Genomic DNA, 27,126 nt, shown 5'->3' with positions numbered 1-27,126 from the left:
TCCAGAAAGTTTTCCTAATCATTGTGAACAGTTAAACACATTGCTACATACACTTCAAAAATCATGCTTTTGTTTTCATCTGAACAGAATGTGAATAACTGTTATTAAATTAGTCAGATACTTCTTTGACCAGTCATCTGTTTAGAGAATCAATTTCCCCATATTTTTTAAATCAGTTCCCCTTTTCATTTTTTTTCATTAGAAGTTGCATTTTTCAGAAATAATGCTTACCTGTTAACTTCAGAAGGCTCACCTCTGTTTTACAGAAAAGGATAAAGTGTTTTTTGTAGAGCACTTTGCAGAGAACTATAGTATTAAAACTGCTCATCCATGTTAATTACATACATCTGTTTCAGAAAATAAGTCTGAGTCCATAAACCACTTCTGCTTGGCCATGTGTAATTAGACTAGCAGACATTTTGAAACTGAGTAAAAAAAAAAAAGTGCCATAAGTGTGCAGCTACAGCCAGAAATGTGGTAGTGCAAGTGACCTCTGATGTGAACGTTTCCTGTACTTTCTGAGATGGCAAGATACTGTGTTTTCTAATCTCTTGTTTGCACTGCAGGCCTTTAAACAGACAAGCAGCAACAAGCTTATCTTCTGTCTTGTACACAGTAATCCCACTGCATTCTGAAGTCTGTATTAATGACAGATAGCAAGCAAGGCCTAATTCCTGCAAACTCAAAGCTTCATTTCTGCTATGTGAACTATGTGAAAAGCATGGGCTTCTTTTCTTTTCCTGAGAGAAATGCAGAATGCCCAGCCTATTTGCAGAGCTATTACCTGAACAGGAAGCAATGAGATACGTCAACAGCAAGCACTGATTCTTATGAGTGGGTGCCCTCCTGCCACAAATCTTTGTGCAATAAAATATGCCATCTGAGAGGTCTATTCCTGCAAGATTCTGCATCTCAGTTCAAGAAGCCACCCAACAGGTACGACTACACCGCAAATAAAAAGCAGACATACTTTTTAGTATATAGTGCTCGTAACATCCACCTTAGGGACAGCCAGCCTTCTCATCACACGCCTGCCTTGTGTGCCGTTTGTCCAGATGTGTCCAGTCACCTGAACAGTCAGTCACAGGAAGCACATTCAGCCTTGTTTTGAAGGCAATTTTATAGATGCAGTGTAGACATATATCATAGGACTAGCAGTCCTTAACGTTCTAAAGTTATGTCACTGATCAACAATGAAGTGAAGAAGAAAACAGACATGATTTTGCAGGAGGTATTCTATCTCATCAGGGTCCATGTAGCTTCCAACTGAAACATGTTTCCATATAAAAGAAACTGTGTATGACATTTGCAAAACTTATTTTTCTTCTACATTACCTTTAAGACAAAGCAGTGATCTGTAGGTGCCTTATATTTCATTTTGTGTTGAGAACCATAATAAACGTTCACATTCTCAAACTGAATGAAGCATGCCAGGTCCCGTGATGTCTACAAATGAAAACCAAGCACATCACTGTTAGAACAAATTGAATTTCGACGTGAAACTCATTAATATGACGTTTTTCAAGTGCATAAACGCCAATGCTTTTTATTTTTTAACTGTCATGAGGTTGAAAAAACATGAATTTTAACTGTGTGCATTCTTAAACTAACAACTGGAAGAGGGTCAGGACATATTAGGAATAATATATAACATAGTGCATCATTTTGCTGTTGTTCTGGTTTTGCTGTGCTTTATTGCTTTGTGTGGAGATTTTGGCTTATGCCTAATAAAATCAAGTACAACACCATAGTAAGAAATAACTTTAGTAAAATACATACAGGCCTTGCAACCACACCCTTACAATTCTGAGTGGAGAAAGAAGGTTTAGGGTTCTAAATTGCTTTGGGAGCTTGTTTTTCTTTGGTACACGTAACAAACAAACTCTCATCAAGAAATAAGCACACATTTAATCTGTTTTGCTCTGAATTTTCTCAAGTTTCCTGGCATCATTACTTTTCTGTTTATCATATTTGCTTGTTCACAATATGTTGCTAAAGTAACAAGGTTTCTGTTGCTGGCACACTTCTCCATGCAGAATTCTGCATATGAAGCATAACTTTTGCAATCCTTTGAGTGGAAATGCAAAAACGGCCATGTCACTTGGTCACCGTTGGCTACACTGAGAAATCAGGAAGTCGTGAAAAAAAGAAGAAAAAAGAAAATAACACATCACAAACCCTCTCTACCCCTAAGAATAGGGTTATATTTCTGCAGATAATGGTTCTTCTATGCTGTTTTCATTACGATACGCCCTTGAGTTGCGTTTATTTACAAACTGAGTTTGCAAGTAAGACTTGTGGGAGAGGAAACACTCCATATTGCATGCAGACAGGGCGTGTCTCTCCCGTCTGCCCTGAAGCTGATGTCAAGGATTTTGTCATTGATTGTGAGGACCTAGGATTTTCCAATACTGTAAATTCCTAGACATGCTCAAATCCATGCAGCATCATGAGTTGTTGCTCTCCTTTACGAACCAGGTAATGGCAATTAAGACCAATATGACTGCAGTTGTTATGTTCTTCTACGGAAGGAACACATTTTTATGCAAGGGACAACGGCACTTACTGCCAGTATTTCTGCAATGTTAACATGACGAAACAACACATCAATGGAAACAAATTTTAAAATTGTATCTGCAATTCTGATTCTGTTGTTCTGTGACCCTGTCCATTAACAGCATGTTTTTGAATGGGATAGAAGTAGAGTAATGCTGAAGAAAGAAATTAAGACAGCCATGCTGACTGGTGCCTTGCTCATTACGAAAAAAACCCAAACAAGAAAAAACATCAAAGGCATGTGTGTAGAATTATCTGAACGTGTCCCTGTATTTTCACATTTGCAATATATTTTATAGCCAACACGAAGAGCCAAAGGTATGCCAGACTACTTTTGCTTTTTCGTAACAAGCGAAAACATGATTACATGATGAATTTGAAAACAGCTGCAGCAGCTGCAGAAACTATTGTCTGCCAACTGTTTGTTTCTGTACCTCAATGAAAGACCACTCTACCCACAACTAAATGACTGTAGCAAGGCACGTGTGCACTCTTCATACCACCCTGACATGGAATGAACTCTCATAATTTAAGGGCTTTGACTGAAGAGCTCCACTGAACTCTGCTGCAGTGCTTTAAGAGCTTAAGTGCATGGCACCCTGCTCATCTACCAGAGATCACTGTCTCCACAAAAGACGTGTACTTGAGCCTCAGCTGTTCCAATACAGAGATCAGTAACTGACTTAAATCACCATTAAACACAGATTTGAGCTAAGAGGCTTGACTTCCTCTGGAATGCCTGAGGCATGGACATATGCATCCTTTCGCTGAAGGCTGTTGCAGAAGCAGGAGGAAATAGTTGACTGTGGTACCATTTTAAAGAGCTGTGACTATCTCCTGAAGAGCTAGATTCAATGTCCTCAGTCCCTGTGAGTGGCTGAGTTGGTAACATAGTGACACAGTTCCTTAAAATGGCTTAGTTATAGGTAGAGTGGTACACAGGCTGTAAGGACTAACAGGCAATAAAGTCTTAAACTAAAACAGCTGTGACAGGTGACTGCACAGCTCCATCCTAAGCCTACATTTGCAGTGTATCACCTGAAAAAAGAAAGCACTTTCCTCTTTCACACTATGATGGAAAGTCACTGAAACAGGTATCACTGGGTAAATAAAAAAGGCTGGGTAACTATCAGTATATGCTTGCCCTGCTTTGGTACTGTGCTACTGGCCGTCCTTGGAGGCAGGCTACAAGGAAATGTCCAAGATGGACTTTTCATTTGACTATTCTTATACTCTTTCCACCTTAAGTGCCTTCCAAATAGCATTCTAGTTCCTAATTGATAGGATGATGTGAGTGTGCAATATGATTTGAGGACTGAAAGCCATTATCTCAGGGTCAGATAAAGTCAAAACAAATTGCTGTGAAAGCAGCAAGGTAATCTAGGTCTGTTTTACTGAGATTTGGTTAGAAACACAGGTCACTGGAGCAGCAGAATGGCATTCCTTTATAAGCTATCAATTTTTTATTATTTCCTTTGTAATTTAGTCAGGGAATAGCAGAACAGCTAAGTTTCACAGCACAAATCGTAACAGTAAAGCTTCATCAGCAGCACCAGAATCTTCAAATACAAAGCACTAGAAAAGCTGTAAGTGGTAACAGAAGTGGTTTTCAGAATACAAAAAAAAAAAAACCCAACCCACCAGTCTGAGAAGCCACCATTCTACCTCATCACTGTGGAAATGAGAAGCCAGCCACCCTTATGTGCAACATGTGCAGGACCCCTTTGCTTCTCCAGTGCTGGTAATTCAGACTCTAAATATTTTCCAGTACTAAATGTCAGTGCATTTGATGCAGTCAGGTGGATGCTTCTGTCTCACTTACTTCTTTCTACACAAAGGGCAGTCTTAAAAAGCCTTAAAAGGCACAAAATATCCTCTAGGTGAAGACCACTGTAGGAAAAAATGTATATCATTTCTGCATGCTGGTTACTGGTGCAGAAAGTCAGTACCAAACCAAGTAAAGTTCCACCTTTTCTGTGACAAGAAATTAATTTACTCAAAAAATTTTTAAATACTCTTCCACAGGGAACACATATAACATTGAAGCATTTTGGCAGCATAACACCCGCTGAAGGATGCTGTGCTGTTTTTCTTTCCCCTACTGACTTCCAGAGGAGTGCTATTTAATGCTTTTATCTACCCATAGAAATCAAAAGAACAGAAACGTGACAGGATTCAGTGACTACAGTCTAATATTTGCACAAGTGGTGTAGTCAAAGTTAAACAAAAAAATCTCCAACCCTCTCAGATGCACCAGACAGTGCTCTTAAAATGTCACCTTGGGAGTTCTTCACTTTCACCTCCATGAATTGTTTTATTGCTAAAAGGATTATTTGGCTTCCTGACCTTGGTTTTTCCTTTGGGTACATAATAAATTCCAGAAGCTCGTAGAAGAAAATAACGCCTCTTCCAGGACTTTTTTCCATCTTCTTTTAAATAAAGGGCCCCTTCAAGCTCTGGCACAATGACAGATGTCCCACAGAAGCTTTCCTGTGCAACAAGAGTAATAATAGCAAAATAAATTTATTTACGTGCAACTCTATTAATAAATAGCAGAAAAATGCTCCCTTGAAAAATAAAGACATTTCCTGTAACAGTGAACATATGAACACGGGGAATGCAGATACCAGGGAGATGAACATCTCAGACAGGTGAAGGAAACTTTTCCAAGCTAATGTTGTAACTCAGCCATGCAAGTTGGGTGCTCACACCGGAAAAGAAGGCTCACAAAACCTCCATTCTCTAAAGGGTCAAGCAAAAACCTACACAAGGTTTTAACTAGACATAGATGTGCTCAGTGAAGGCAATAAAACAGAATGGTACTGCTGCTGTTGGTTTTTCTCTATTGCTGTACCTATACGTTCTTAGAAAAATACTTCTGTAGAGACAGTCTTTAGAGACTGCTTAGAGCTTTAAAAACAGATAAAGAAAAAAACCCCCTTGATCTCTGCTTTCACTTTGAAATACATGCTAGCATTTACAACACTGTTGAAACAAATATACTTAACTGTTTGCTTAAAGGACTTACTTAAGGCTAATTTTTAATGCCAACACACTTATCACTTCAAGTTTTCATTTAGAATTTACCAGAACTTCTGCTGGTGCCTTCGTGAGATGCACTAATTTTGAAATGGGAATCCTCAAGTCACCCGAGAACAACATTCCCTTTGTGAACTTTTACCAAAGTCAAAATGCTTTCCAGGAGAACTGCGTTAATCTCTTCTTTCATATAGCTCTGGATTTTTCTCTCTCAAATGTACAACTGAAGTAAAATTTCAGCAGGAAAGGCAAGGGGCTAAACAGACATTCTGGAAAAGTGCAAAGGTTCTTTTTCTGGTGTAGTACAGCTAATAATTTGAGGTAGTGAGACATCCATCTACTTCTAACCCCAAAGATAATTGTTTGCTACTGATGAACCTTACTAACAATACAAAGTCACAAGGACTGGCCTAAGGGTGTGGCATAGCTGTTTCTTTTATTCATATTTGTGTAACACTGCTGTTACTGATATCATGGCATTACTCTTCATTGAAACACTAAGTGAAAACATTTCATGGTATTGGGGTCTATAACAACAAAATAATTCTCCATCGCTTAATTCCTCTGGTAGTGGATACAATCTGCATTTTTAAATGGTAAGCAGCAGAGGCAGAGGAAAATCCACATATCAAACCTTAGACACAAAGACACCAACCATCTCAGAACCTCCTGTTGTTATACATTTGCCCACACAGAGCTAAGCTGTTGGTGACACTTGCATCATCAACCTAGAAAGCTGGCTTACCTCCAGTAAAGCCTCTTTGTTTTTATCATTCATTTCTTTGCTTTCATTCTTCCCTTTGTGTGCCAGGTAGAAATTCTGATTAAGACACAAAAGAAATTGATCTTCATTATAAAGACGGCAATACAAGTAACTAGATCACTACGAATCCATTCAATAGTTACTCAGTCTTTCCATATTGAGTACTCAAGCCAGCAGATGCAAGAGGCAGATGCTTATGGACTCTTCTTACAGAAAACTTACAGAATCACAGCTGTCTGCTCATGAGTTTTAATTCTTTATTTTGAATATAACTCAAAAGTAATACAAAATTACTTTCGCCTATCTATATACAGCCTCCCAAAATTTTAAAAGCACTGGCTTATGTTTTTGGCTGTTTTTCTGGATCAAGGGGTTTGATTTTATTATTCCAATTTTCACTGCTTCCTATATTCTTACAGGTGGCAGAGAACGTAACGTTTTCTTGCATGCTGATATACGATCAATAAAATGCAGTACCAAAAGGCTAGAAAGCATTTTTCCTAACAACCCAATGTGGTAATTTGCACACTTCATAGCCAGCACTGTGGATCTAACTCAGCTCTTAATTTTTATTAGAAGTGCTTATATGCCAAAGCCTTTATCCAAAGTTACTACTTTCTGTTTTTAAACCCCTGCTTATGCTCTGCAAATTATTTTTATGCAGTGAATAAAGTATTCAAAAATCTAGAAGAAATCAAAAGAAATTATCACTGTGACATCTTGGCACATGTGCTCCAGGCTACTGAACAAAAGCCTACACTTTGAAATGACCCTCTACTTCTGCGAGAGAGGGCTGTGAAGCTCCACCCACCCTCAGAGGACCCAGTGCCTGTCTGCCCTTGCAAACAAGGAAGCACAGCACCTCATGTGCTACCAGTAAAAATAAATTCACCCACTGTTAAACAGCAAAACTAATCTAGCATCCATCTGCATTGTACAGATGGACAAAAGGACAGCACTTGGATGTACGTGCAAATTCAGGCAGCAGGAAGGTGGCTGAGGAGCACGCTAGGACTTGGGTGCCGAGGTATGTGAAGCAGCTTTGCTCAACACCAAGCATGGCCAGACAGCAGAGCCCAGCTGCCTGCAGACAGTAAGGTAGCTGGGCGTGAAGGAAGCAGGTAGATCAAGGAGCTATGCCATGCATCAAGTAGCATTTGGATCCATGGGCTTGAGGCCAGATTGATAACACTCAAAAGTTCTTGTGTTTTATCATTTTCTAAACAAAAGTACATGTAGAAGGGGAGCTTGGGTTTGGAAAATACCTGATGCATGGGACAGTCTTACTGATTTCCTTGGAATTGGACAAAAAGCTAAGTTTGCAGAACAAAGGGCATAAAACAAACAAACACCATTGTCTAGGAAACAGACAAAATCATAAAAAACGAACAAATTTTGAAAGCTATCCACTGAAAAATTACTCCTAATTCTGTAATTCTTCAGCAATTCTATAGGAAGAAAACTAAGAGTTTATCTGACTTTTCATCTCTCTCCATTCTTTCATGTCTCAAGACTATGAGAATGTGGCAACATATTTACATGAACTCCACAATGACTGAACTGCAACACAAATGCAAACATTACCAAAAGACAAATGAGAAGTATGTAAATGAAGGAACATGCTGTTGCCGCAGTATAAGAAATAAACAAGCAGCAAATCTGCCCTGCCAGCACACCACATTCACAGCAACAAGGTTTATCTGAAGTTAGACCTTGCTCTTCCACACAACCACATCTTCTTTTTCAAGCAGTGCTGCGAACAGCTGTCTGCCAGAACACAAGCCTCATAGCAGGCGGTTTTTGGAGGGGCACCAGGAGAGGAAGGGGAAGAGGTGTGGATGATCTCAAAACCAGTTCTTTAAAAACTGCTTTCTTAAAAGTTCACATTAAGTCAGGCAAGGAACACAGCCACCTGCAATTTGGCCTGATGCCATATCTGTGGTATGAACATAAGAAAAGAAAGTTGAACATTCAATACAACAGATGGTAATCCTCAGAAATACAGCAATGTTCTTCTCTAGGATATACAGCAGCATACAGCTGGCTCCAGACTGCCTGGGCACATTTTTAGTCCATGGATGAAGGTAAGCAAACACTAAGGACCACAGCTTCGTGACTACATCTGAAGACAGTATTCATAGTGAAAAAACCCCAAACCAGCTCAAAACAAAACCCGCTTAAAAGTATGTTCTCAGCACAAACCATATAGCAATGCCTGCCTATGCAGTTCAAAACCACAGGTCTGACTGGGTGACACTGCTCCACTCATCCCACCAGAAAACAACCCAACTGTTAGGAGCAGCTGCAGCCAAGTCCTCTGTACACATGCAACAGCTCTTCTTGACAGAGAACACTATCACAGCACTGCTGGCTTGATGTTGGCACACACACTTTTAAATTGATGAAAGTATCTAGAGAAACCTCAGAGGGCCTGTTAGGCTGGGTTGGGCCTCCCGACTTTGGGATGGATTTGGAAAGCAGAGGGACATGCAAGCTGTAAGCCTTCTTCTTCTATAGATCATTACAAAGACAGAGTACAAGCCCTAAAATACACAATGAAGATTTATCAAGGTAAGTACACCTTATCACTGTTTCAACAAGGCTTGGCTCATCAGCTTTACTACCGGTGGGGAAAGCATTCATCTGGCTCAGTCAGCCTTCAGTGCACTGATAATAAGAAAACAAAGCTCCGATTACAACCGATTCACAGTCAGGCATCTGGCATTTATTGAGCAGAAACACAGACCACCCTGTACTGACATAATCAACGGTAAAACCAGAAAGTTTGTAATGATATCCATGCTGGATCTCTTAACAACGCAGCTTTTTCATTAGGGAAACAGGGCTCTGTCACCTAAACCAATGTTACACAGACGTACACTGTCAGCTTTCACCTGTCAACACACATTTCATTTATTATTGATTATCTCCTTTATGTCTCTGCCCTGAAATCTGGAAGTACATGACACTTATTATTTGTCAGTGGTTAAAAACCTGGGGAGCAGACTGTACACTGTACTTGTTTTATCATTGTGTGGTCTATTTTTGATCAGAAGCATTCATCCTATAGGAGGCAAACCATATGTGTCCACAAGAGGTCATTCCAAGTCCAGTAGTCAAAGGTCATGATAAAAGGCAAGCTCTTTCCTGTCTGAGGGCTCCACTGGGAAACGCATGTTTGGTTTGGGAGGTCAGGTCATTAATGGGACAAGATGTGGCTACAGGGCAGCTCTCTGCATACGTCTACAGATTTCAGAATTAACTATTTTTTACGTTCAAAAGACAATGTCAGTCTTTTGATATACAGCAGAGCTTACTTAAGAGGATAGATTCATCCTCTTGGGCTGATAACATAAGAAAGCAAACATAAAGGGTTATTTTAACAAACAAAACAAAATGTGCTGGCACACCTTGTCATTGAGTTTGCTTTGTTTGCACTGTTTGGGTTATTTGCTGCAGAGATGAGCAGTCAAGTGTTTTTGCTGAATTATTCCCTCTGCCTATACATCCCAGACCAGCTGAGCTGACACAAAGCCAGTTGCTCTCCCCATGCCATTCTGCCTGACTCAGACTAATGCAGCGCTACAGTGGCAGTTTTGACATGTACTGCTAGCCAGGTATGACATCCTCAAGAGACACTACATTAGCATTTTCCCCTGTGCTTATGCAAGACAGTGGCAAAACCAGCTGATGACCCATCTATGGCTTTACGTTAGCAGGAAATTCTATATGCACAAAAGAAAATCCTGAAAAGATTTTATGGCCAGCTTAAGTTAATTTTGTGCTTTGTACTGTAAAGTAACACTAGTCTATGCACACATCCTTTCCACTTAGGGATACAGCCATCTCCTTTTGTGTGGAAACGGAGGTAAAAAAATTCAGGCTCTTATCTCTCTCCACTGTATAACCCTCAAACAGTGGAAGACAGAAGGTGCTTTCAACAGTTTCAAAAACCATCTCTGGTGGCATGTCAGCAAACCAAACTTAATCATGGTAGAAACACTAGTCTTAACTACTGCACTGCCAAACTCTCTGATCAGTGTTCCATGTTTCTGCATTTGTAAAAAAGAATTTCCTAAATGAAACAGCACCTCTCCCATACCTGTCATCTTTTTTTCATACAGAGCTCCATCCAAGCTGGAATGCAGCAGCTACTTGTCAGTATATAGCAAAAAAACAGGTGTTCAAGGCAGCATCATCCCTCTGCTTCCCCTTCTACTTAGGTTGTATTTTGCTTTCAAGATACTGAAAATGTTTTTCCAGAAGATCTGCAAAGTCTGCAACAGCAAGGATCAGACAGCATGCAGCAAACAAGGCAGCTGCTCCATACTCATGCCCAACATCCTTGTGCAATGAGCTGCCTGTTTACACTCATCCAAAGCGCACCCGGAATGAAACAAGAATTGGCCAGCACACATCCCATTTCTGCCCGTTGCAACTGCCTACTGAACGCAGCATAGTTCATGCAGAAAAAAATAAACCAAAACATGGTCATACCTGCAACCTGTATCATGACATGTCCCCTAAAAAAAATGCACGTTAAAAATACTAGGAGATACCTATAATTGTTCTGAAGATCACAAATGTAAATAAATAAACGAAGCTAAATGCAAAGCTCTTTTGAAGCCCCCCTCAATTGATTTTCAACTCTGTTAAACTGATTTTATAATGTTTGAGGAAAGCACTACTGATTTTTCATGCCCTGAGGATGATGGTTTCATCATCAAAGACAATGGAACATGGAACAACTGACAGACATACGTAAGCTAGGATGCAGCTAACAGCAAAACACTTAATATGCTGATTAAAAGTCACCTGCAAAATGGTTCAAATGTGTAAAGACTGTTTCTGTGCTACAGTCCCAGGGCAGAAAAGGAAAAATATTTATTGAAGTAGTATCTTCAACTGGAAACTATACCGTGGTCTGAGATACGCTAACAGAGAGAGAAATTAAGATTACTAAACTGCGGGAATACAGTGAAAAATACTTCCCTTTTCTCACTTCTATTTCTCTGCACATTTGCCAGCATACTCAATAATCAGGCTCTCTTGTCCCATGTTTTCCTCACTGGGTAACAGTGGATACAAAAGAAAAACCTTGACTCAAAGGTGGTGGAAAAACGAAAATATCATCTGGTGGATACTAGCCCAATTTAACTGACTTCAAAATAAATATTCAAGTGTGAAACTCACTATAGCAGTCTTGGTATGAAAGACATTACAAATTCTCACTCCATCTCCTTCTCATGCTGTTCAGTACTCTCGCTTTTTGGAAGAAATAAAATGTCAATTCAGTGTATGGGTTCTCCACTGGAGGGTATAGCTCTTGCTTTTGGCTCACATACAAGGGAGCAGAAGCATAAAGTACTCGCTGCACAGACTTTCATTCATTTTCACAAATACTGTCCAAAAATAATAAAACCCAAAAACCCTCACATGCATGTGGTGTCACCTGCACTGTTGAATTTATCCTGTCTGCTTGTATCAGCAAAAGAAAACACAGGAAACAAAATCCATGTAAGCAAAAATCAAAATAGCATCCCAAGAGCGTGACCAACATTTAGAGTCAGGAGTTTAGATTCAGCTGCGCCTTACAAATAACCCTGTTTAAATGAAGCAAAAGCATTTTCTACATTTTTCTTTTTTTTAGAGTCTCTTTCAGCTGAGAAATCTTCTTTGAGCTTTTTGAAAAGAGGTGTTGAGACCCGACAACCTCTCATTTCAAGAATCAAGCACAGTATCACTCAACCGCATGACAAAGCATTGCCTTTCCTGTGTTATGGGTTTTCTTTATTTGCACGTGTACCAATACGTATTTTTCTTTTACTCTTTAGTCATAGATTTGTGACGCTCCATCTCTATAGATGAGTCACTGATGTCATTAATGGAACAGTCTTTTACTGTGAGTTCCCTGCGGGGTAAATTATATCACGATGAGGAATGGGCAAAAGTATGCCTGTCTTCATGAAGAGGGGGACACTGGAGGATTTTGCAGATGCTTTTTCTAAAGTGTATTCCAAGTACTTTAAAAAATTGTTTTCAGAAATAAAGGTGCAGAAAAACATTAGAGAGTACTGTATGACAAGAATAACAATCTTCAAAAAAAGCCACTGGCATTAGCTGAGCAGCACGTTGCTAGCACAGACATAGAGGATAAATTCTGTATTTTAAAACCTCAGTTCCTCATTAGAAAATGAAACATGTTTAGTTACTTGTTGTTTAATCTATACCAGGTATATAACTAATTCACAGAAAGAAACAATGAATATTGGCACAGATTATAGACCTTCTCCAGATGTCCACTTCTTTTAGCAATACATCTGGACATCTTTATAATAAGGTTTTTTTAAAGCATTTAATTGCATCCAACCTCTGTAACAAAACTTTTTATCACTAATTTGTCTAAGAATAAATTGTAGGCACCTGACCACCTTTTGAATTTGCTTCTCTTTTTCCAGAAAGAAATCTGCAAGTTACAAAACTGTGAGATCTCTGCCAACAACCTCCGACAGAAGGAGCACCAAATAAGACCAACAAGAAATCCAACTGCTGCTGCATTGCCAGCACCGGCTGCGTCAAAACAAGCATTCTGCAATTTCTGTACTCACAAAATGAGTTTACGAAGCAACCTTGACTGAGCTAGGAGGAGGCTGAATATACTGAGAATACAGTACCAGAGCACTGGATTTCAGTTTCTCATTGGTTGGTTACACCATAACTTCTGAAAGCAGTTTGTTAAGTAATCACACACCCTGACCCCCACCAACTCAGCGTTTCTGCTTGGTTTACCTTTTCACGGACACACTCCAGATCATGTATTTTACCACGTTTCATTATCTAGTGTGAGCTCTGTCTGTACAATACCCATTATTTTCTGCCAAAAAGACAAACTGCTGATATGACTGTACTAATTTGCCTGTCTCACAATGTTTGAATTTACTAAGCCTGACAGATGGTTAGACTTTATTACTGGCAAAATATTTCAATAGCGTGATGGCTGCAACCGATCCAGCTTCCTTAGTCTGTTCATTTTAGAGCTTATCAGAGGGGCTGAAGCTGAAGGACTGCAGACATGTCCTGAGATAGGAGGACAGAGCTACACTCTTATTCTGGTTTTGGTTTAGGTCATGTTTATTTCTAAAGTTCATCACAATCAAAATGCCCAGAATCTTCATCAAAGATTTATGTCCTATGGGAGGTTCACAGCCTTGCCCTAAGTCACTTGCCCAAATAACACTACTAGTGTATGAATCAAACGTACAATCGAACCTCTGCTGTTAGGTATGCTTATGTGCATTAGAAATATGACATCTTGAGCCATCATGTATGCTTTACTTCCAAACTTGGCTGCGCTGTTTCATATTAAAAATTAACATCAATCCACGTACACTGCAGGGTAAGTTTTCTTTCCCTGACTGTGGATACTTGTTATGTCAATGAAGGAAACTTCCTCTCTGCAGGTTTTATTTGAAACACTGGCTCATTCTAAAAAAAAAGCTTCCTAATGAGCAGCTTGGAGAGATTTGCTGCCAAATCATCTATTTGACTCATTTTTTCAGCAATGCTGAATTGCTCATTTTTCTGTTGCTGCCCTTACAAAGCAACCAGATGCTCAGAGAGCTAACAGACAGACAAGGAGAAAAGATCTAGTGCCCCAGAATCCATCAACTATGTGCTAGGGTGTTTGTAAATATGGTTTTGACCACATATGACAAGACTTAAATCATTTGTGTATATATCTATCCTGAATAATTTGACACAACTCATTGTGCAGACCCTCTTTTTACAAAGTTAGTATGCACAAGTTACTGTTCATCCAATTCGTCTCCCCGGTCTAAACGAAGTCCAGATAAACCCTCTATAGTAGCCAGCATACCCTTTATGATGTTTCACGTACAAATGGCAAAAAACAGCCTTCAAGGAAATGTTGATTTCCACCAGAAGAAACAGTGGAGAAACTAGTTATGACAAAGGCCAGGTTTTTACAGCTGTGCCACCTCACCCCAGTTCTGAGAGATGTGCCTAAGCCACAGCTTGTACAAGTGGAGAACTATACACTTCATTTTTTACCACTGCAGACAGGACTTTAAAATAGTATCAGAAAAGAAGAGAAAGCATGAATTTTCAAATCCTTGCATTCAACATTCTGGTTTTGTCTTCTTTTTTGTTGTTGTTTAAAGTACAAGTTTTGCTTTCTCTAATTCCAAACTGACAGATCTGTAAGCAACTTAATAATGCAATAGACAGCATACAGCCTAATGAAATAATTTTAGACTCTTATCCAAATACCATGTTAGCTTACCTGGGGATTTTTAAATAAAGCATATTTTTCACTTTTTTCCAAAAACAGAATCTTATTCTCAGTGTCTCGGGTCCAATCTGATAACACTTCAACAACATTTTCATGGTCTTCAAAAAACCTTTCTGGAGAAACAGAAAAAGTAATGTAAGACACCCAAACTCTTTCTCCCCTCTCCTGAGGCTGTAGAAATTCCTGTGTAAGAATGTAATCATTATTGGATGTTCACTCAGGGCTGACAGTCCAGTACTCTTTTCCACTGCACAGAAGGAAGGAAAACCACATGAAAATAGTGTCACGTGGAAGGGCAAATCAGCTACAGAACACGTCTTATGTAGCTCTGGCGTGCTCCTGGATTCCTCCTGCACCTCTGTGCTGTTGCCCAAAGACTGCAAAGGATGGAAACAGTGACCCACTAGGAGTAGATGGTTACACTCATGTCTCTCAACAGCTTTCTGATTTTGTTTTTTAAGGTTGGCAGTATGACTGGGGTGGTTATATATCCACTTCGGCTACTGAATTGAAAAAAAAAAAAAATAGTAAAAAATTATTTCCTTGTCTTTTTACTTATTGGAACAAATGAAAAATTACTTTTTGTCAGTGGGAAGAATTCTATGCGTTGAAAATGTTTTGTTCCAAGTACCAGTATTTAAAAACAGAAATGGTAAAACAGAGAAAATAGGAAGACAGACTGAGAACTGATGTGAAGATACACTGTTTCACCTAGCAACTCTGCAGTTAAAACTCTCACCAGAAATGTGTGAGACCTAGCGGCAGTTCTCTCCCTTCCTGAGCTGATCTGAACCCAGATCCTCCACCCAGGAAAGCCACAGGGTATGCTGAGGTTAGGTAACTCCTATCTCTTCTTCTGCAGTTTCACTGGTATAAAGCAGCTGAACAGTCACATAAACCCCCTTTGGAAGGAAAAGGAATTGAGCATAGTTTGACAGGTAATTTTGGAAGGACCCAAACTGCCTTTTTCTACCAGTTCAGTATTGGGGCAGGGAATTGACCAAGCTCCAATTGTTCCCTGGGAACAGCTGTACTGCAATGTCAGTGGTCTGTGACGATCACATCTTTCTAGATTGGCCTAGTGTAAGAGGAGTTAACAGAGCACACATTTTGTAGGCTTTCTTTAACACTTCTTGTTACTTTTGACAAGGGTTCAGCATGTCCCATCAAAACTAAATTTTGTGAATTAAGTTCACAAAATGAGATGAGCTTCAGGGCCAGTTCACATGTACACAGTAACTTTCAACAACACAAGCAACACAACACTTTTCATTTAGCAACTGATACTTCTGCAATGCACTGGAAATACAAAGCACTATATAAAACGCAAGTAACAGTTTGAAGAGTAAACAGAATCTTATAGTCCAGTACAGCTGTAAAATAATTCTCAGGTTGTAACACTAGTTAAATACTAATTTTTGGCACACACACTTTTTTTTTGTTCATTTCCAGTACTAGGCTTTTCTTGTATAAAAGGTACGATCTTACCATCCTCAGAAGGGTCTTTTTAATAATTACTGTTATCAAAAAAAGTCAAATCTGGATGCCTAATATAAGGCAATACTCTTTACTGGAAAATACATGCTAGTATGTACAGCCCAGTGATATATCACAATCTCACTGCTGAGATTATTTGTGATATTTAATATGCAATTAATTTAAAGTTGTAGTTTGTTTTATTTGCAATGATCATCTTTCAAAATAACAGTATATAGAAGATACTCTGTCAAGGATCTTCTGATACAAAACTAGCTTGGACTTTCAGTTCAGCCTGAAATATTTGCTGCTTGGATTCGTTTCTTAAAGTAAACCTAATTTTAGTCTCTTCAATACTAACATGAAAAGCAGGCAGAAAGGGTAAGTGCAGAAAAGCCTGTCTTCTAAGCATGCTGATAGTAATAGAGCAATCCAGAACTACCAAGAAGTATGCTAACAAGAATAAAGAACACCTAACATTGTTTTGATCTTGAACAAAATTAACCGCATGTTGCTGTGCACTGGAAGCAGACGAAAGAATATGTACCATTCCACCCATATCAAAATTCCCTTCTGCAAACCAAAAGGCTGCATTCCCAGATGATTTGGGCCTGGTGACAGACCTCTGCATCAGGAGTTCATAGACTTTTTCATTTTTCCTGAACAAACTACTGATTTATTTCCTTTCCTACTCTTCTGTCCTGGCTTTTAGTTCATTATGAGAATAATTACTTACTGTAGCAATACCCTAATCCTAAACCAAAGCACCTAGCATTAGCTGGGACTAAAGTAACACAAATCATTTTTACTTTTTTTACTTTTCAAAATGTCTCTCCAGATTATGAAGAATCACAAAGCACATTCTTTTTAATGATTTTGGAGATTCAGAAAACAATCCGTTCATGTGCTGTCATCCTAACACTCAGACACGTTTGTGCAAGTCACACTAGACCAGAGGGACCAACTTTCCAAGACAAGAAAACACTAAAATTATTCACAGTGACATTGGTGACATTTCCAGGGTCTAATGGCATTTCCAGTCTTTTCCTTACTTAAGATAAGCAGGTACAAAAGAATGCAGCAACATTGCTTCATGTATCATCTCAATGGAGTAGAAAGAACAGATTAGCAGTTAATGTCTGTGCCATTCTTACAAGCAGATGAATATCTCCTTGGTCATAAGCAGCTAGGCCTTTTCCAGCTATTTTTACATGTCTTTGTTTTAGTTTAGCAGGATGATTATTCCTACGAGTCTTTTAAAGTGCAATATTGATATTTAACTTTCTTTGTGTATTTTTACGTCTCTGCCAGGAGACTGTAAACTGAGAATGCTAAAGGCTTTTGACAAATTCTCATTTCTCTAGGTCAAATGTGACCCTGGAAGAAAGTTGTGGCAATTTTCCTTTTACTTTTGATATGAATACCTTTGTAGCCTGGACAGTAAAAAGATTCCAAAATAACTCACAATTAGAGAATACTTGAAAGCCCTTTTGGAACAAAATTCATTAAGTTGCAGCAAACAATACCCAAGTTTTGCACAACTGTTTCCTAGGGACCTGAAGGCCAGGTTAGTTACTTTCCAAATCATAAGGTATCACCAGCAGAGCTGCAGCCCTGTCAGAGAGCAATATCCTGTTCACAACTACACTTAAGAAAATGACCATCACAAGTGAAAAGCATTAGAAATGACAGAAACACTTCTCAGACAGTCTTGTTTAATGACATTTGTTTGGCCAGTATGTAACAGCATGCTGACAGCACTTCAGCACTGCATCCTCTTCAAAGAGTTGAGTGCTGGTGCGTTTAGGTCTGTCACTGCCTTGACAAACATAGTGATATTCACATGGCCCCTTCATTTTGTGAAAAACAGAATAATGGAAATGGTGGTGGGCGAGGAGCTCTCTGCAGCTCACAGCACAGACGAATGAAGACTCACTTCTACAGCAAGAACAGCCCAAGTACATTCCTGCAGCATCCCTCAGCTCAGAGGCTGCGATGTTCCAACACCAGTGGACACATGGGTAGAAGAAATGTTATTAATTATCTTTTCAAGATTACCAATAGCACAGGATGCACTATATCTATTTGTTATATGCTCTGTCACTACGCCACTTACCAATTTGCAGCTCTGGGTACATTTCATACAGACACCAGTCAACGTTGCAGTCGCAATGGGTTTTCTCGAAGAGATTGTCTAAAACATCCCGTGTCACCTGACGCTCATCCACCATTAGTGACTTTGTGCTGTTATCGTACATGTGCACCTTGACAACAAGCTGAGTACATAGTCACAGAAGAGTCAGTTAATTTCAGAAGCAAGTAAAAGGCTAGTCTGAATCTGCTAACACAGATAAGAAAGATTAAGGCTGAAGGTTATTACTGATTCAAAGGCACCCTGTCCCACAGTAAGCTGAGTGAATAAAACAGCTTGCAAGCTTTCACATTATATTGACACCAAAGTAAAGACCTTTTCTCAAAAAAGAAAATTGAACCTTGTCCTGTGCATGACTTCAGGAAAGGTGAAACTCCTATGGAGAAAAAGCAGAATTAATCTCTTCTCCAAATCTACTAGATGTGTAATTAAGGAAAATGCTTGATAGGGAAATCAAGTCCAAAAGGACAGAGTGTCCTTAATGCAGGACAGAAATGCAGAAAGTTTAGTTTTAAATGAGAAAAAGAATGGAATATTGCCATGCCAACAGATTAACCTGAAATCAGACTCAGTACTAAGACAGGCAGTAGTCCAACACCCATCAATAAGCAAACAGATGAGTTACTTATATTCACCAAATTAACCTAAGACACTCATTATTATTGTGAAGTACTTGTTAAACAAGAAAGAGCATGCACTTTTTTTCCAGAGAGGAACAATGCAGGAAAATGCTGAAGTACATAACATGTGATAAAGAACTGCAAATACATTATAAGGAAATTACTTAAAATGCTCCATTAGTACTGAAAACAAAAGAAAAATTGTCTACAGGATCTGTACATGGAAACTGAACTAAACCAGTGAGTTAGGAGGACTTCTCCACATAGTCTTGTTTAAATAGCTCCTTATTTCAAAATGTGTGCATAAGAAGCTTTGGTACTACTGACACAATCTGTTAAAAGATCATGTAGAAGCAGAGAGTGATGATCCCCCAGAGAAAATCTACACTATCTCTGAAAAGTAAAAGCAAATGTAAAAGAAAAAAAAAAAAAGTAAACTTGCTTTGATTCCAACCCTTGTAACTATCTTCTTCTCTAAAATAAGTAACCGAGCCATAGCACATCTTACAGAAAAAGAAATGTTGTACATGCACAATCTACAACGTGTCTGAGGAAAAAAGCTTATTTTTGTCTGGTTATAGCTGACTGCTCAGAAACATGCATGCAGCTCCCATATTCACAGAATCACAGAATGGTTGAGACTGGAAGACACCTCTGGTGGCCCTCTGGTCAAACCACCTGCTCAAGAAGGGTCACCTAAAGCCTGTTGTCCAGGATGCTGTCCAGATGGCTTTTGAATATCTCCAAGGAGGGGGACTCCACAACCTCTCTGGGAAACCTGTGCCAGTGCTTGGTCACCCTGACAGTGAAAAACTGTTCCTGATGTTCATATAGAATCTCTGGTGTTTCAGTTTGTGCCCATTGCCTCTAGTCCTGTCACCGGGCACCACTGAAAAGAGCCTGGCTCCATGCTCTTTGCACCTTCCCTTCAGTTATTTCTATATATTGACAAGATCCCCCTGGGCCTTCCCTTCTCTAGGCTATGCAGTCCCAGCTGTCTCAGCCTTTCCTAATATGAGAGATGCTGTGGCCCTTCATTCATTGGGATGGAACTCCCTTGAGTTTGGATGAGGTGATCCTTGAATATTAACCACCTTTCCTGGGCCCTTCTACCCTCCAGGGCCTTATTCCATGGGATTCTTCCAAGCAGATCTTTGAAGAAGTCAAAGTCTGCTTTCCTGAAGTCCAGGGCTGTGAGCTTGCTTTTCACCATCCTCCCTGGCTTCTGCCCTCTGCTTTTAGTAAAAGAGAGAAGACCAGTTTTCTTGAGAATTCTTTATTCAATTTAGAATTCAAAAATGACACAGTAATTTCATCACAGTGACACAGCCACAAGAAGATTAGGCCTTACTTCTACTCTATGGCTCCAAATATTCGGGTGGGGAAAAAAAAAAAAAAAAGTCTTCAAAATAAATGTTTCCTCCCAAAGGAGAATTGCTAATATTGCAAGGAAAAGAGGGTGACCAATGAGCAGTCCTAAGTTTAGTTATAGAGCCTTCCAAAGACAGCATTGGTGAAATCCTCCCAACACATTCTCTCAGAAGTAGTATTTGTACATGAACATAAAGTGTTCTGGGAGAACCATCTCACGTCTGGACACCCCCAAATTTATTGGAAGCTTCAAGTCTTCTTGGAAGCCCTGTGGGCTCTGATCTCCAGCACCTCACCTCTCCCATTTGAGGAAGACTGAAAGGTCACGACTGTTTTTCCTTCACATCCTTTTTTCAGCTGCTGTTGAGTACATCTGGAAATCTGCTGCTTCTGTTGAGTTCAGCTGGAATGCTAGCTTAGGATGAGTGGGCATAATTACATGACACATTGCAGCACTGTGCAGACAATGGCTGGAAGCTTTCTAATTTGTTGGTCTAAAATAATTTCTATTATCCTTGTACATTACTACACTTCTGTGAAAAGATTTAGCAAGAAGACCCTCATTAATTTAACTGGGATGAATTCACATCCACTGTAGAAGAAAAGTTTAATACTTCTGGGATCAGCACAGCATAAGTATATACATTCCACTTTCTCTGAAGTGACCTACCAGCACAACGGGCTTTGCCTCAGCATTGGGGAGAAAAAAAAAAAAAAAGAAAAAAAAAAAAGAGGCAGAGCCTTCCAAGTCTTCTTAAAAATAAGTCCCTCAGAGGTAGCATTCTCTCAGAGACTTCTCTTCAGGCAGATGACAAGACAGGTCCACAGAATACCTTTAGATGTCTCAACTTACAGACAAAATATGAAAAAAACCTAGTGATTTTAGCAAGTATTGAGAAGAATGATAATAGATACTTAGTTGGTAGCTCTTATGATAAGCATTTCACTATTTTAAGGTTCACCTTTTTAACTTTGGCTTCCTTCAGTTTCTCCAATGCAAGTTTAATCTTGTCAGCTTTAGCCTGTGCCTCTTGTTCTGCCTGAAAAGACACAAGATTAAAAACAGAAGACATTTGGTATACTTCTTGTTAATTAAGGCCAGCAATTCATGTTCACTTGAAAAGAGCTCTTTCCTGTTATTTATATGCAGAACATAAGGCCTATCATGGGAAATCATAGTTACAGGGAACCCTCAGCTTTCCTTGAGCTAATATCCTCTAGCCAAAGCTTCGATTTACAAGTCCAGCGCTTCCTTTTGTTGCCCAGTCATACAGCTCTTACATGATTTCTTCCTTAAATGCTACAGCTATGCCTGAAAACTGAACTCTTCTGTTTCCATATGGGTTACAGCTGATACAAAAGAGAAGGTGAAGGAAGATATAGCCTGAAAGAAACAGCACTGTGGATGCAGCCACTTGGAAGAAAACTCGCCTTTCCATAGAGTTAAAAGAATTAGAGGTTTTAGGATCTCACTGAAAACTTGGCTTGCATCTTCTGGATGTTCAAACAGAAGCACACAAAAGTCATCCAGATAATGTCATAGAAAATGTAGAAGCCTTATTTAGCTTAAGGACAGTTTTAAAAAGAAATGTCAGAGTTGATGGAAACTTAACAGATAGATCTATGCTTCCCTGAAAGAAAGGTTGTACTTAATTTTGGCATGCTTAAAGGTTAGAGAATAAAGTCTTAGTATCACAAGTGCATTGGGAATAATTAACACTATTATTATTTGACTACAGACAACCGTAAGTGTTAAACAAAACATCAGCCTTGAATGGCTCAAGAATCACATATCAAGAATCCTGGCTAACAGGGACATGAACTTCGATGAAACAAAATGCATTCCATTTACAGCTGCACTTCATTCTACTGAGCAGAAATGTCAACTGAGCAGAAATGTCATGTCAAAGCAAATGCTAACCAAGACAGTAAATACTAATTTGAAATCAGTTCTTTCTGTATTAATTTTAAATGGTTATTACCTCTATCATTCACACGTTTTCTGTTACAGTAAACTATTTGCAATGATTTATGCCTGTCTTGAGCTATCAAAATGAGGATTAGAAAGGTAAAGGAATAGGCAATAGGTCAAAGAACAGGAAGAAACTTCTGAGCCCACAATAACTCTTACTCCACAGTTCATGCATGTTTCATCATGGCAGAAGCTTCCCAAGATGTTTCTACCTGGGATATCCACTGTTGTTCCAATGACAAATACCACTTGCAAATTTACAAGAACTATTGAATGCTTAGAACAAGATTCCACCCAAGCTTACCTGGGTGAGTGGCTCAGGAGGAGGAGGTGGTGGTGGTGGTGGAAGGTCTAAATCAGGGTCTGGAGGTGGAGGCGGCAAGTCATCCCCAAACTGTCCAGTAATGGTAACATAGGGACTTGATTTAGAATAAATATCACTACCCAAGCCTGTAGAAGGCTGAGTGACTGTACTTTGCTGGTTGCCAGAAGTTTTCTGGGCTTGTAAAGTTCTCTGTTCAACATCATTTATGTCTGCTACAAGATCAGCCATTAAAGCATCCAGGTCTTTGTCCTCTAGGGCACTTAGGGATTCTGTAAAGAAAACCACAAAATGTGTCAGAGAGTGCAATGCAAAACACTACGTTTCTGCATCAGTGGACATTAAATTGCAGAAGGCACAGTTACTGTAAGATATAAGGGTTATAGGAAAGGAAACAACATTTTAAATGGGTTCAAGAATTTCAGGAGTAGCCATTAAGCTAGTCACACTGAAGTTCAAAGTACAAGGAACTCTACAAATACAAATTAAACAGGACAGGAAGCTTCACTTTCACTGATACAGTCTCAGCTCTTATGATGTCACAAAACCTGGCCCTGATCCAGTAAAGTTTCTTGGCACACGCTTAGTGAAGTGGATGAAAGAAATTCCATTAGCTCCCTTTAGATTATCTACTTAAGTTAAGAACATACTTAAATGCTTAGCAAGTTTTTGTATAGCACACAACAAACTGTGTAACAGGCCTAGGTCAAGAATATCTTCATATATTACTACTCTAAAATTAACATGAAGCAGAGTCAGAGAGTTCTAGAACACAAGAAATTGTATGTTACAATTTGTAGCACATCAGTAATTGTGTTAAAAATTCTGACTCCTATGTAAGACTGAGCAATGTCCCTTTAAAAAAATTTGCCCCATTCGAAGTTTCCTAAATTGAGACACACAAATATACCTCCCCCTCCAGCAAAACAGGTTTCTTTGGTTTGGTTTTGTTGTTGTGTTGGGTTTTTTGTTTGTTTGTTTGTTTTTTTGATCAAGGGTGTTTGAAGTTTTTCTTCTCATTTGTTGCTGTGAAGTATTTTAATAAGCATAAAAAGCATGGAGGAGTCCATTCGGCTACTTACCATTTAAATCTTTAAAACCAACTGTAAAGCTAAATTCATTGTTGGACACTTTGGGGGATGGAGGTTGTACAGTCTCCACTCCTAAACTCTGTTAAGGTAAAAGAAATAAAACAGTTACCTGATGACATAATTACTATTACAGACATTAACATTTGTAAATCAATTACCTGAATTTGTCTAATGAAATCAATTCTTCTTCAAGGAACTGAATGACACACACTAGTTTCTGCGATTATGCCTAGACTGGTAAACTATTTAGGGCCAGGATAAAGGGTCAAGCACTGCCTCACAACCATGCCAAGCGTTTAATGGCTTGCATGGTTCTCAATACAATATTGACCCATGCCAACTGCAACTCTTGTCAGGCAACACCCAGGCTTGATGTGAGGAAGAGAAACAGCCCTAGCCTCTGCTAATAGAGACAGTGGATAAAGACTGACTGATTTTTAGGTTTTGGTGGGTTTTTTGAAGGGGGGCAGGGGTGGGTGTTGAAAGAGTTTAGCTGTGTCCATATTTGAGCTCCAGAGTGCCATTTGCTCCAGAGTGCTTTATTCAATAAATGTAACCTAGCTGTTGCTTTCTCATGCTGTTTGCAAAAAAACCCAAAACCCAAACACAACAAATAACAAAACATGCTGCTGTTTGTAACGTAAACTGCAAACCTGCAGTGAGAATTCCTAGTTTTGGCTTGCTGTTTAGAAAGCAGGCAGTGAACCAGTGGTTCACAAGTTAAGAAAAGTGCATACAGTGGAGATAGAAAAAGATACATTCTCCCTTCCACAGTGAGGAAGGTGATAGCTCTAACAAGCAAACACCGTAGACAAGACTGGAAGGAATTTCAAGGGCGTGTCTAGACCATGCACCTGTCCCAAGGCAGGTCAGTTATACCTGGGTCATACCTGAAAAATGTATACTTAACCTGATTTTAAAAGCTTCCTATTAGATAAATTCCATCATCACCTCTGGCAATCCGTGACACTGCTTCACTACAGAGATCATTACTCCTGCCATCAAGCCTTTCTTTTGATGCTCATCCTAAACTTTCTTTGCTGCAGCTGAAGACCATTCCCTGCTGTCCTACTCTCTGCGGACATGAGGATTGTTATCAGACTCCTCTAGACTAAAGAGCCTCATGCAATTTTTTCTTATAGGTCATGTTTCTTTTCCTTCTCATCATTCCCATTGCTTTTCTCTGGATTTTCTCCAGTGGACCCTCCTTCTCAAAATGGAATGCCAATGCTGGACACAGTTTCCCTGTTGAGGTCTTACCAATGCTGCACAGAATGGAAGGATTACTTCATAAATCCTACAAGCCATACCGTTGTTCATACATCCCTGTAAGATGTTTGTCTACTGCTGCTCATACTTAATTTGTACCAGAGGCATTTACACTTAGAGTTGCCTGAAACTGATGGGTGTCTTCCATGAAAATTAATGCAAATATTTTTCTTGGCAGCTCTTTTCACCTATTTCCCACCCAGGACATGTTGGTTTCTTCTGAAGTTATACAGAGCTGGAAACCAAAGCAGTGATAACTTTAAACACTGTTTGTGTGTTAATACTCACTCTCAAAAAATAGACACGGTATAAACAGGGGAAGAGGGAGAAATGAAGCACATGAGATAGTTTTACAGTGCCCAAGGGGGGAGGGGGGGGAGGCAAAAGGAAGGGACAAAATGGATTGATGAAACAGACTGTAAGAGCACAAAGGAAATACTTTTATTACTAACCTAACAAGAAGTCATAACATCTCACAATGGCCATAGAAGTGAAGGAAAAAAAAAAAGTACATGCAAAGGGAAATTAAAGAGAAAACAATCAAAATGCTAAAAAAAGGTTTAAAATTAAGAAATAGCAGAAAAGCCCAATTCTGAACTTGCATTTATTTTTCAGCCTTGTTATGCAATGTGAAGGCATCTCTGTGTGCTTCTATCATTTACACTTGCTTTATTGGTGAAATTTGTGAGATTGGTGAAAATGGGTGAAAAACTACCTACAGACTCATTTCAGAAATTAAGAGTCTCAAGGAATTAAGAGATGCAAGTCTATTAATCGAAAGTCTTCAGGCTTTCAGACATGCCTGTATCCTTCTCCCATACAATGCTGAGGTAAGAGGTGATACCCCAGCACTTTAGAGAGAAGGAGGAGTCAGTCTCCATCTTAGGAACAAATCCCATCCCACCCAGTACTGCACCAATGAGCCAGAGAGAGAAGAGTCTTGTCTCTTTATATACATATATATAAAAAAATAAATATACATGATTCTAAAAAGCCCTTAAAAAGCATAAAGGCTACCAAGGGGCAAAGTACTGTGATTTGACAGTGAAGAATGCCAAGTGAAATTTTGGCTTTCACACAGTTTAAGCACAATTCCTATTCTGTGGCTCAGAATTATCAGCATTTTATTTGGCAAGCACTGGGATTCACCAAGAGGAAAGATCCCTCCAAACAGAGGCTGTAAGCAATCAAACTCACACAGAATCCAAGATGACAGCTTAAATATTGTCAAGCATGCATTTACTAAAATACAACAAATCTATTGATTTTGTGTGGCTTTTTAAGAAATAAAAATTCTCCTTTCATCAGGTTTTGCACTACGTATTTTATGACTTAAGGTTTAGAAATAGGCTCATACTGTTTTATAGTTTCCTCTCAAGAGTGTATTCTGCATTGGCAATAATGTCGCTATAAATTCTTGCACGCCACCCTAACTGTAACTTAGTATTTTGCCATATCTAGAGATTACTCTTAGGCATATATTCAAAATGTTGCTTTCGTTACTAAAGTTTACATTTGACACTGAGGCTACATCCCATTTATCCATGTATGCAAAGCATTCATACCCGAAGATTCTGACTCAAACTCTTCCTGTTTTGAAAGAATCTCTCAATTTCTTGGGACTGAGTCCAGAGGAATTCATATTGCTTACTTGGGTTTTTTTGGAGAAAGTGTCTTTCATAAGCAGTTATCTCTCTTTAACACTCTAGCCTGCACTGCTACTACCTTATTCTTCAGGCCACTTGTTTTAAATGTCAAGCAGAGAAATTTAGTTCAACGTTTTTTAAAATAATGGACTTTTATTTATTCAGAGTTGAGGTACATGAAGAACGTAGAAAAGTTGACTCACTTCTCTAACACATAATAACTATTTTTCTGATCTTGACGGAAAAAAAGAATCATTTACCTGGGTCAGCATGTCCATCTCCCCAAGTAAATTGCTGAACATTTCATCTATATCATCACATGTTTGCTCCATCTGAAAGAAAAAAATCCACAAACAAGGAATCATCACAAGTTCATTTCAAAGCCAGTAACCGTCAGAAAGAGAGCATATGCAACATTCTTGTATATAACTTTAAAACAACTGCGCATGACTTGCAAAAACCTTCATCCATAGTTTAGAAATAACTACTAACAGATCAGAATCTCAATCCTGTATATGCTTAAATGCACATTTGGGCT

General features: G+C 39.1%; 1 protein-coding gene across 1 annotated transcript in view; it reads right to left on the bottom strand.

Annotated features, from left to right (window-relative positions):
* The window catches only part of APBB1IP (amyloid beta precursor protein binding family B member 1 interacting protein), a 47,475-nt gene extending 20,555 nt beyond the window's left edge, over nt 1-26,920 (bottom strand). Inside the window, exons 1-9 of the mRNA XM_086466699.1 lie at nt 26,849-26,920; nt 23,665-23,752; nt 22,565-22,854; nt 21,251-21,328; nt 18,262-18,421; nt 14,661-14,782; nt 6,341-6,415; nt 4,903-5,046; nt 1,336-1,446 (exon numbers count right to left, since the gene is read on the bottom strand). Coding sequence (XP_086322825.1) covers nt 1,336-1,446; nt 4,903-5,046; nt 6,341-6,415; nt 14,661-14,782; nt 18,262-18,421; nt 21,251-21,328; nt 22,565-22,854; nt 23,665-23,752; nt 26,849-26,920 — 1,140 coding nt within the window. The remainder of the gene's footprint in view (nt 1-1,335; nt 1,447-4,902; nt 5,047-6,340; nt 6,416-14,660; nt 14,783-18,261; nt 18,422-21,250; nt 21,329-22,564; nt 22,855-23,664; nt 23,753-26,848) is intronic.
* Nucleotides 26,921-27,126: the final 206 nt, after the last annotated feature.

Source organism: Leptosomus discolor, chromosome 6 (assembly GCF_034619465.1).
Source record: "Leptosomus discolor isolate bLepDis1 chromosome 6, bLepDis1.hap2, whole genome shotgun sequence".
NCBI classification, from domain to species: Eukaryota; Metazoa; Chordata; class Aves; order Leptosomiformes; family Leptosomidae; genus Leptosomus; species Leptosomus discolor.
This window is presented reverse-complemented; position numbering and strand designations above follow the sequence as displayed.